General features: G+C 31.6%; 1 protein-coding gene across 2 annotated transcripts in view; it reads left to right on the forward strand.

Moving 5' to 3' along the window:
- LOC124364766 (tubulin monoglycylase TTLL3-like) overlaps positions 1 to 11,990 on the forward strand; it is a 38,043-nt gene extending 26,053 nt beyond the window's left edge. For both annotated transcript variants that reach the window (XM_046820492.1, XM_046820493.1), the window contains exons 11-14: positions 2,743 to 2,833; positions 4,225 to 4,395; positions 10,506 to 10,759; positions 11,725 to 11,990. In XM_046820492.1, the coding sequence (XP_046676448.1) occupies positions 2,743 to 2,833; positions 4,225 to 4,395; positions 10,506 to 10,759; positions 11,725 to 11,879 (671 nt within the window). In that variant the 3' untranslated portion in view covers positions 11,880 to 11,990. The remainder of the gene's footprint in view (positions 1 to 2,742; positions 2,834 to 4,224; positions 4,396 to 10,505; positions 10,760 to 11,724) is intronic.
- The last annotated feature ends 883 nt before the right edge of the window (positions 11,991 to 12,873 follow it).

Genomic DNA, 12,873 nt, shown 5'->3' on the forward strand with positions numbered 1-12,873 from the left:
TAATTCCAAATGGAAAGCAAGCTAAAAGCACAGAAAATTCAACACTAAGTCTAATCTTCTATTTGACAACGGCATTCTGTATAACTTCCTTTGTTTCTTTGGTCAGTGACATATACTAGAAGCAGCATCAAGACTTATAAGGATATGTTTTTTTATTTATTTGTAAATAAAGTTCAATGAGCTATACATATAAACGCTTTTTTTCTCTTAGATTTCTCATAAAAATCTTCGATCAAGTCTGATCAACAATGGATCAAATTCTATTAAAACCATATTAACTCATTCTAGTCAATCAATCTTAGCTGAGTAATTTAATTAGGATTATTGAAACTTACATGAAAAGTATCAAATTTGATTATACTTTGTCACGTAATTTCAAAGGTTGATAAACATATAAGGATTAGGAATAGTTGATAAGTTTGGTCTCGAAATGTTACATAGTTAAACCAAATTTTAATAAAAACATATTGTTTTACAAAATCTAATCTAATTTTTTTCATGTGAAAAATTGTTATGTTTTAAACAACATGTCAGTACTTTTATTGAATCACTTATAACAACACATAACAAATTATCACTTCGCTATTATTCTCCTTTATTGCTAAATAATTAGCTTTAGAATTAGTTGTTCACACATTTGGAAATACTTCCTCTTTATTTTTAGAAAAATTACAATATATCATTGTTCTTAACACTTCTGATTTTTAAGTTTCCTATTTGAATAGTTGTAACCTTGTCTCTGGTTGGAATAGAAAGAAGAGCTCACCTGTGACTCAGAAACCTGCACAAGGAATAGTGTGTACTGTATATGTTCTTTACTTTCTATTTGAACCCTGTATTTTACAATTTGTTATATGTAACATATTATGCGATTAATGTAATTAGATATGTAACAAATGCAAAGTTATAGCAAAAACATTGCACCATTCAGAGTGATTTTCCCATAATTTAAAATGTATGAACATAAAAACATGCTGATGTAACATACTGTATCTGCTGAATATAAATATTTGTTGGACTGCAGTTAGACTGGCTTTTGTGAACCATCATGCTAGCCCAAGACCTGATTCACCGACTGGTTTTTGTAGGTAAATAAACCAGGGCCCGTTCCTAAACACAGTATTATTTTTTTGTGGTTTATTAGCTTGGGACTTTGCTCTATATACATCGGTTCCTTTATACATATTTGCAAGAACGTAGCCAGAAAAAATTTGGGGGTCCAGACAACTGATATTTTCCCGTAGTGGACAGAGAGTAAGGCCCCATTTTGTTCCAAAAGTTCTTGACCCGCTTCTTTGCTGAGAACGATCTTTCAGCAGTGCATGTCAGTAATACTGAATTACTTAAATGATAATAATATTGAAAATTGGAGGGGGTTCGGACCCCTTGGACCCTCTCGCTGGCTACGTCCTTGCATACTTGAAAAAGAATCAAACCTATGATATTAATCAAGATACATGTAGGATGTTTAAACTATCCGTAGTCATCACCAAAATGTATTATTGCCCAGAGCCATATGTAATCTGTACCTTTTTTAACTTGTCATAAAACAATACTTATTTTATTATTTTTATTAAGACTAGTAATGTTTCTATGAGGTTAAGGTTATAGAACTATCTAAATTTAATTTCATCACTAAAAATTTGCCCTGGCATGAACTCAATGTGTATAAAATTTACCAATCTTCTTATAAAAGGATGAGTGTTTTGTTTGGAGGGTTACAATTGCTTTTTGTCCTTTCATTTAACAAAAGTAGTCCTACTTATTTTTAGCTCCAATCTTAGTAAATCACACTTTTCCTTCCATAGAAGGAATTAATAGAAACTAATAATAGAAACTCATCATAATGATTTTCTATCATTATATTTCTAATACAAAATTTAAAAAATATTAACATTTTATGAAATATGAAATTGTATAAATGTTAAAACGTTGTTGTTTAGAATTGTTATGGTCATTTATCATCAATAGAAATTTGATCCAGTGTAGTACCAGACATACCAATGCAAGCCTGAGTAACATATTATGACATATGAAATTGTATAAATGTTAAAATGTTGTTGCTTAGAATTGTTATGGTCATTTATCATCAATATAAATTTGATGAAGAATAATACGAGACATTAAACTGCATACCTGGGTTGTGGAAATTAACTGTTATTTAATGCACTGAGGCCTGAGATATATTGTCTACACTTTGCATGAATACAGAAGAATAATTTCTTATGATAACACTTGTTCAAATTAATTATTGAGATCTCTATAGATTATTAATAAATAATAAATTCAAACAGCATGGTTTTCAATGATATGTCTCATACTATAGTAATTTTATAACAGCTTTTTTTTTTATAAAGGAGAAACCGATCTCCTTTTTAGCCTTATTCTTTCATCCTCATGGGCTACTGGCCTATGTGAGGATCTTATCAAACAGAATAAGGGGGAGAGTCGATACAGCACAAGGTCTATGGTACTGATAAAAAGTGCAAGGGTCACAGACAGGATTTGAACCTGCGCTATCTCTAATTTAGACTCAAAGTGAGTGTCTTAGACGTCTTAGCCATCGACACTCAAAGCAATAATGTCCACGAAACGAGAACAACCGGCCTAGGCAGTTTGAACGATATATGTCTAAGCAGTTTACATGAAGAAAACATACTATACTGAATTGTAACTGCATAGAGATATTCTTGATTAAACACATTTAAAGGACTTTATTGGCAATAATTCTTTAGTTTCCAGAAAGCCCTCTTCTGATATACAACACCAAGTTCGACATCCGACAGTGGTTCCTGGTCACCAGTGTTTACCCTCTGACAATATGGTTTTATAAGTGAGTAACATTTGTTGCATTGTAAAAATAAATTACCACTATTTCACAACTTTACAACAGTGGTTCCTGGTCACCAGTGTTTACCCTCTGACAATATGGTTTTATAAGTGAGTAACATTTGTTGCATTGTAAAAATAAATTACCACTATTTCACAACTTTACAACAGTGGTTCCTGGTCACCAGTGTTTACCCTCTGACAATATGGTTTTATAAGTGAGTAACATTTGTTGCATTGTAAAAATAAATTACCACTATTTCACAACTTTACAACAGTGGTTCCTGATCACCAGTGTTTACCCTCTGACAATATGGTTTTTGGTATTTTATGAGTTGAATTTAAATAAACTCTGGCAAATATGTGACAATGTGATGTTAAAACTATGTAATATCATATATTTGTCAGATAATTATACTATTTATTAATACAAAGTTAGATGTAAAACCTCAAAACAGTTAATTTATCCAAACTAGATTAACTACACCTAATAAAGAAAAGTCCTTCCAGCTTAGTCGGAAGAAGTACTAGGTAGATTTTGGGACAACTGAGATATTATTAATTTCTCCTCAAGGGATTTACATATATACTGAACATATTGAAAACTGTTATATAGATAGGCTACAAAAATGTTCTCAGAGATGTGTATAATATATATTTTTTCTTGATCGGGAAAGAGGCAAAATCAGCTATGGAACTAACATACTAAGATCGGAGTGAATTACAATCACCATAAATAACTTTTTAACCTATTTTCTTGATTGCGGGAAGAAGTCGTCGGAAATTAAATTCACTTGAATCAGAGGGTCTCATACAGTTGCAAAACATGCAAAATTGTATATGAAGATGTAACTATTACTTTTAAAATAATAATCTTACTTTTGATTTAACAATCTCGATGCTGTTTATTTATATTGTGCATTCAAGCAGAAAAGTCATAATAGTTCCTGTGATAAAACAACAAATAGGATACCTCAACACTTGTGGCAGGTCTAACCCGATCAATCATAACTGGAATGTTGATACAAAAAACAACATCCCAACCAACATCATTTTATATACAGTTGAGAATAAAATTTAAAAAGCACGTCTTTTACAGATTTTTCTCAAAATCATTACTATTACAAAATAATTTAAATCGTATAACTAATAGACTAATTATTATACATTTTCAGCATACATATTATACCTTCTAACAATGATGCTTTAATAGGAATATAGCCTGATAATAAGATCACATTGTTTGTGTTACTAACCCTCAGATATCTGTAATTCTTTTTAAATACATTTCATTTCTTTTTATTGTTCAGTTTTTACTATAAAAATTTAGGTTCCATAGGTTCTTTCTTTTACATAAATATATAATTTTAGTACAAAAATCTTTTGGTATTACAGCGAATGCTATTTGCGATTTGCTTCCCAGCCATTTTCACTGGTGAATCTGCATGAATCCATCCATCTGACTAACAATGCTATTCAGAAGAACTACACCAACTGTTCGAATCGTAATGAGAACCTGCCGGAGGAGAATATGTGGCATTCTTCAAAGTTTCAGGATTATTTAAGGTACCCAACATTTTATGATTCCTTGAATAGAAGCGTAGATGTAGGTTTCAATATGAAATCATTTTAACATATTAATAACTTTAAATGATTTTCATTTTGAGAGTTTCTTTGGATTTTAATGTGAAGTTTAAAAAACAAAATGGCAAAAATGCTAGTAAGTTTCATACAAGGAACTTTGTAGTTCATTGTTCTAAGTTCTTTGTAGTTTGTTATTGACGGTGAATGATTTCAAAGTATAACAAAATACAAACATTTGCATTGTCATCTATATGTTGTGTAAAATAGAACACTTAAATGTTATAATTTTGTAAAAAATGACTGTGGTAAATTTCCAAAATCTTATTTAAAGTTGTTCACACTGTAAGTTCATATCATAAATGGAGCAAAAGTATGGCACATAATTTCTTCTTTTAACTAGAAGACATTATATATGTGCTGTTATTGCAAAACTAAGTTTTTTATTTCAAATTTAATAACTACAATACATTTTTGGACAGATTTGGTTTGTAATATTTTTTAACAATTTAATAAACTAAATAACGAATCAAAATCATTACACCCACTTTCACAAGTTTACATTTTACAAAACACTTATTTTTTATGCAAAATATCTTAAAAATTAAGTATGGGTCTTGGAGTTACATGAGAAATTACACACATGTGCCATTTTTATCAAAATAAGACCAATGTTATGTCTGAAGCACTGACAAGTGAACCAAAATATAGGCAAACAAAAGTGCAAAGCTGCAACAGTGCATTTGCTGTTTAGTCTCATATGAGGGAATACCACTATGAAAACTATTCATGTTCTTACTGATTTTTATGACATCTAGAGGAAGGAACTTTTTCAGCTATCCCGATAATGTAATCAGGGCTGGCACAAGCTATTCTGGCATCCTTGGTAAAATACCCTTTTGTTGCCCCTTATCAGCAAATTGATCGCTTCTCCAAAAGTTTACATAGGTTTTATATACTTTCATTTCTCACAGTTTTATTTTCGTGAAAGATTACACAAGTTCACTTAACTCTATGGTTTGGACCAAGCCTTGTAATATTAGATGGGAGTATAGTCCTTAAAGTCTTTCCTGAGTCATTGTCAAATGAATGTAACATATAATTATCCTTAGTTTCTAGAAACTGCACTCACTATTAGCAACAGGCACAGGTAAAGTGAAAATTATTCTTAAAAACAATGAAAAAATAGAAGCAGTCACCGTTTTATCATTATTGGTGAATATGTCATCCATATAGGAGTTGACCAAATCAATGATGGCAAAATGAACATTCACTTTGAATGGTTATACATTCTAAGGATCATCATCCGCTTCAAAGTCAAACTGTTTTGCCTTCTTTTTAGTTCTTGTGCTAATTCACTGGCACCAAGTAGCATTCTTTCGAAGCCTTTGTTGCTACTTAAATTCTGTAGAAATGATTTTTTTGTCCAATTAATACTTTGCAGCAGTAATTCCAACTCTTTTAATTGTTGTAATTGCTTACTTTTGGGATTAATTTGAAAGCATACTATAAAACAACAGAGACTATAAACTTGTATTTTGCTATTTTTATTAGACCAACAGTTTGCAATTATATATTAATTCTTGCAGGCCCATTTAAGGAGTTATCCTCATAAATTCCCATTAAAACATTATGTACATCATTCAGTTATACGTAAGAGAATTTGACAACAATTTGACTATCCCATCTTGTATCACTAGGGTTATATTTTCAGAACATTCCAACATTGGGTTGATACAGGAAAATAAACGCAAATTTCTTAAATTAAACCAAACAACAACGAAACCTCCAAGCACAATTTGCAGTGCAATTAACAATGAACTGAAGTCAAATTCAACATTCAAACTAAATCATCACTTCCTATCATAGCTACGTTATGTATAGAAAACTCAGTTGCTCCACCATGCTTAGAGATTGTGTCAGAAACATTGTAGTGTACTCAATTGTGCACCTGATGAGACAATGAGACTGCCTCTTCACCTATTTATAGGTGTCTCTGATGTTGAAACTATGTAAAGGATCGTTTTGAGCTTCTTCATCACCGGTCATATACTGCTGTTATTTCAAATTGTTATTTATCTGTTACTATGATTGTTGACCTTAAATATCATGTTAGAGCATGTTGAAATTTGTTGCCTATTATAGTGGTAATTATCATGTTTGACAATTTTAGTAAAAAAGGGGTTTTCCATCATTATATAAATATATAGGTTGAGCCTTTCAACTCTTCAAGAATCATTTCAATTAAACTAGCACAGGTTGTCTCATTCAACGATATGACACTTAAGAAATGTCCTTGAATTTCACATGTAGGGTTTTTTGAGTTTGTCTAGGGCTTGGGATATAGCAACAATACAGCAATATTATTCACATCAAAACATAAAACATTCAGGGCCATATCCAGCCATAGTGACATTGCACCACTTTTCCCCACCCTTGGAAAAAGAAATCCTGACACTCGTTAATGTTATATATAGGGGTAGCTGATTAGATATTTTGACTATCTTAGATTTTAGACAAGAAAACCCTTGTTTAGACCATGGCCAGTGTTTAAATTATGAAATTACAATTCAAGTACAGTTTTGATCACGTTAAAGTTAGGTTTCACACTAACACCAAAATCCTGTTATATAAACAAATGTTTACATTTTTCCTTTTTTGCCACCCTTCTAAAGCTGCTAAGCTAGGTGGCTGCCTAGTTAAACCTACAAATTCTAATCCCATAAAGTATGTGTTATCTAGTGGTATATATTTTACATGTGAGGGTTAATCATGCCTTTACATCGAAGTGGTCTAATTTACAGAAATGTTTTGGAATTAGAGGATCATAAGATGAAATGTTACATTTAAGATGTTTTAAATAAATGAAAACATTTCTAAAAATTAAGTTGTTGTCTTAAAACTTACCTTTAGAACCCTATTAATTAAGATTTACAGTTTTGTGTGTCAGACTAAAAAAAATTGTCAGTTTAATGCTTATTATATTGTTAGTTTTGTGTGTTTATTAACTGGACCAACACACAAGTACTTCCCTCGTGTTGTGGACTTGTGATTCGCTGATACTGTTGGAATAGACGAGGTGGAAAACAAATAATTTGGAAAAATACTACCGTTTTATCAACTGACACAGGAGGTCTGAAAAGGTTTTAGATATTCAAATATTTAAATATAATATTGACATAGAACAGTAAAACAGTTGCTGCCTAAATTTGATCTGAAACTAATGTTTTTAGATAATTTTAGTTGTTATGCATATGTGGTGTGGTCAGTATAATAATATTGACATCTAAATTTTACTGTTCACATCATGGTGAAAGATTGCTCACATTATCCAATTATACAATATTTTTTCTTAAGATATCTCCAGTCAACAGTTGTTAAACTGGAACTGCCAATGACACATATCCATCTGTACAAGTGAGTTAATGGAAATGGAGCTGTATCAACACAAGTTAGATCATTTTGTTTGACGATTATTTCATTTATTTATCTCATTTACATATAATACAAATATAGTGATAATAATATACACGAGAAGGTACCCACATGGGCAAAAGCCTGTGTGTGAGAACCGAGTCCATCTTCACTCGAGTTTGCAATCACAATAATACTAATATACAATGTAAATTTTAGAACAAAATTAAAATTGTATGATTTAAAGATAACTAAAAATAACTAATAGTAAACATACTCTGTTTGGATGCATATTAACTAAATTCAAGCAGTGTAAAAAGTAATAATTGAATCAGTTATGATAATGGAATGACATGACAAAGATGCAACAAATTCTAGTATATGAAGTTTTATGGCTATAAGATGTAAGACAACATACGGGATGAGCTTAAAGAGTGCGCAAGAAACATTATTTTAAGAGCTATAAAAAAGGAAAAGAATATAAAAATAAAAAGATAAACAGAAATTAATCATTTTATTGTTGTCGATTTCTGGAACCTACACTATATCGAAATTGATGCATTCCTTCACAAGAAAAAAAAAACACACGCACGCATGCAAAGCTAAACAATACACTCACACACACGCACGCCTTAGCGCTCTCGCGCATACATCCGCAACACATACAGACAAAAACTCAATGCATTAATTAAGAATGCTCGCACATGTCCATCACCACGGTATTCACAAACTATATATAAAATATCATTGCAATAATTATCACTCGGCACGAACAAATCACTCAGAGTAGATAGTAGATAGAAGTGAATATAGTGTTTGCACCACTCCTCCCCAATGCAATTAACCAGTTCATTAACTTCTTTTTGTACACTTCGACTTTAATGTTCCAATTTTCTCTCAGTTCCAATGGTAAATTTTGGTAGATTGTGTGTAGAACGTAGAAAGAATTTGTTTTATTTATAGACTTAGTATAACGTGCTATGGCGATACCAATATTTAACCTATGTCTTGTGTTGTATGCATGTTCCACTTTCTCTAAAAATGAAAATTTATATTTGAAACCGTACAAAATTAAAACTTTTAGGAATAGTTGTCTAATATCAAGAATCATAAATAAACTAAACAAATTTTCTGATGGGAACCTCCTTGGTTTTTTGAGACCAGCTTTCATAATAGACTTTTGTGCAATTTATAATGGTTTTATTACTGTATTAGAAGCCCCTCCCCATGCAATGATTCCATACTGGAGGATCGATTGCGTAATAAACAATTTTGATATGGCGGAAATTTAGCACACGTGATAATGTAACGAACATATAAATGCATTTTCGTAGTTTGCTATTGATATAGCTAACATGGGCTGCCCAAGCAAGTCTATTATCAAAAATTACTCCTAGATATTTGAAAGTACTAACACGTTCGATACTATGACACTGACAGGGTATCTGGCGGCCACCGCACTGCCTATTGTGCACCTTCAGCTCTAGACCCACTGGGTCGCGGGTTGCTCGCAGGGACACAGCCATGTGCTTCGTCTTGCATATATTTACAGTCAGTCGATTACTGTCAAACCACTGTTTAATGGTGTGAAGTCCTCGCTCAGCATTCCTATAGACTTCCTCCCACATATGAGCATCAAATAACGCTACTGTGTCATCTGCGTACAAGTATAACGTACCGTTATTAAGAAAGATCTTTTATCATTCGAGACATTTTCCTGTGTTGTGTTCAGCAATACACGAAATCAGAGACATTATGTTTTGAAATCTACAATCTAAGCTCATATCCTGGTTAACACTAGTGTATCAACAATCTAGGTTATAATATGTTAGGTTATTCACCTAAGAAAGAGATCAGATTGCAGATCTCAAAACATATATTACTGATTTATTGTATACTGAACAATGGAATATGTTCGAAAAATGCTGTTACTGTTACAACCACATATAATTGGCCTCAAAAAGAAGCTGAGCTATGCTCCAAAAAGAAGGTATTTACGCTCTGAAGTGTCTGTGTGGTGAGTTAGATAAGGATGACTTTCGCCAAGCTTACTGTGGCCTGTTCCAATCTCATATCATATGATGTATGGGTTGATAGCATGGGGTAGTTCTGTCCATGCATGTATTTTTGTTCAGAAAAAAAGAGATTCGTACTATAGCTGGAGTTGGCAGGTTTAAACACTATAGAAATTTATTTAAAAATCTTGGAGTACTAATCTTGTTTTCATTGTGTATTTTCCAATATTTGATTAACTAAATACAGAAAAATGGAGGCAGGGTACAATAATGAGGTGAGATCCATACATATGAAACTAGATTTAAGCATTTTGTTGACATGCCTCAAGACTCCATAAGAGTCCACTGATTATGTCTAGTAAAATGCCTTAATAAAATTTTATTCCTCTAGAGATAAGATAACTTAACAATGCTAGTTTTAAAATAAGTCGAGGAATTTATGATAAAAAATGCATTTTACTCTATCTAGTAATTCATGAATAGAAAGTGGACATTCTTAGACTTTTAAGATATATCTAAGAATTGATTGTTGTGTTAAAATTTAAGACTTGCCTATATATTTTTGAGTAAAATATTTATGAGACTAATAAATGATTCTGATTCAATCATCTCATCATAAAAAACAAACTTTGAACAAATAATCATTATGTATACCACAAATTGCAGTGAAATTGGACATGCTGACAAGTGGAAGACGGTGATACTGCCCGGCATGAAGCAGGGGATTGTGGGAGCAGTTCTGGCGTCTCAGGACGATATGGTTGACAGAGCAAACAGTTTTGAGCTGTATGGAGCAGACTTCCTATTGGGCATCGATTACATCCCAATCCTGCTAGAAATCAACATGGGTCCTGCCATGCACGCTTCGACAAAAGTTACTGCAGAGATTTGCAAGAGTGGTCTTGAAGATGTCATCAAAGGTATCATAGGGACTTAGTTTTAAGAGTTTCAACTTCATTATTCTAAACTTACTTATGTACCCTCTTAAGAGCCCTCCATTTTAACTGCCACAGAAGTGAGTCACGTCTATGTTTAGCTACATTCAGTGCAATAACAACTAACAAGTCAATGTTTCTAATACCTCAGTTCTAATTACCTTTTATGCAGGACAATTTTATACATAAAGTTTGTTGTGAACCTGTTTTTGTTAGTGTAGAACCTACAAAACCCAGAGTTCCTTTTTGAGAGTAACAATCTTGATTGTAGGTTTGGAAAGATAATCAAAGGTGTTTATTCAAATTGTAACTATAATGTTTTGCATTATAAAATACACTTTTATTTCATTATTCAATTGTCTATTGACAGTAATATTATCACACGATGAGCATAAATTCGTAGTTTATTCACTTTCTTTTTCTTTAGAAGTGTTGTATAATCATTTATTGCAGATTACACAGTAAGTTACCATCAGAATTTAGACAATGAAGTTATTGTAAATATAACGATATGAAGTATAAATTTGTATTAAACTATTCTTTTTGTATTATAAATGAATTATTTAGGGTCACTTATAACAAAAACAGGAGAACCTAATTTCATCAAAGTATGTTTCAAAGTTAATATATTAAAATGTAAAACAACATCTTCCAGTTTGTTACCAGGACCTCAAATAAGTAATGTTCGATTTTGTAGCTAGCCAGATGTCATATAACCCTCTAAATTGCTAGTGAACATTTTAATGTATTGGTAGTCTGAACTCTGCCACCAAATAATACATATCCATTGTCCATTTGTGACATTTCCTGAAGAGCTGATATGCTCACAGAATCCAAAGTTTGTTAAATGTTATGATTTGAAAGCTCAACGTGCTGCATATTACTATCTGCAATCAATACACTTTTACACAATAATTTGGAATATGTAACAAGTTTATGTCTGTTAACAGTTGTGCTGGACACGAAGCGCAATCCAAAAGCTGATACTGGAAAGTTTGAAATGTTATACAAGCAAGAGCTGGGACCCAGGCCTCACCACACTGGAGAGCTTGAATTGTTGGTGGCCGGTACAAAAATTGTCCCAGATCGAAGAGTTAAAAAATAAAATTGATCAAACATTAACTGTTATGTATAGCTCAATCATTCATAATTTGTTACAAAAATTAACAAAACCACCACAACGTAATAACTATAAATAAAGTTTACGCTTAACAATTTTCTGGTGATATTTTTGTTTTAGAAGATATGTCATCATAAACTACTATTGTTCAAGGAAGAATCATGATCAAAGTATTCTACATATTATACTACGTTATAAATTTTTCTTAACACATGTTGATTTGAACTACAGCTCCATGAAGATTCATTATGCAATAATTTCATTGTCATAAAATGTGAGAACTCTGGTTTAGTAATTCATTTTTATATAGATAAAAGCTAAATCCACTGATTGGACATAATATAACTCCTCACAAAATCGTCTTAAATATTGGGTGCTAGGGCTTTAATAATGAAGAGCAGTTCAACCTTGGTTAATATTTCTCCACTAAGAAACTATTTCAAACATTTCACAAACCGATGTTGGAAATTTGCGTAAATCCGTGAACACAGTGTGATGCTTATCTCATTGAGACATATAAAATGGAATGAGAATTCCAACTGAATCCTACATTTACATTCGTGGCAATATTTTGTCATGCTTCCATAATCAATCGTGAGACCTTGTAAAAAATCAAAACACACATTCGTTGTGTCACAAAATCACTGCCATTATTGGGAGCTGACACATCAAAATTCAAACGTATTTTGAAATGATTTTGGACATAATTGATAAACAAATGATTTTTAAAATTTTAATGAATTTTTAAACACTGAAATATAATAAAAATATTAAACAAGTTGAATATATAATCTTAAATAGTATATTTAAGCGTTTCATTTTATTTTTATGACTTCATAACTATAAAATGCTCAGTTAATGACATAATTAATATACAATACAATATATGTAACTTTTGGAAACAAAAATATTGGAACTTCTTCAGTGGAGAAATGAGCATTTAATAAAAGCTCTGATAAATTTTAAAATCTATAAACAT

This window comes from Homalodisca vitripennis, chromosome 6, assembly GCF_021130785.1.
Source record: "Homalodisca vitripennis isolate AUS2020 chromosome 6, UT_GWSS_2.1, whole genome shotgun sequence".
Lineage (NCBI taxonomy): Eukaryota > Metazoa > Arthropoda > Insecta > Hemiptera > Cicadellidae > Homalodisca > Homalodisca vitripennis.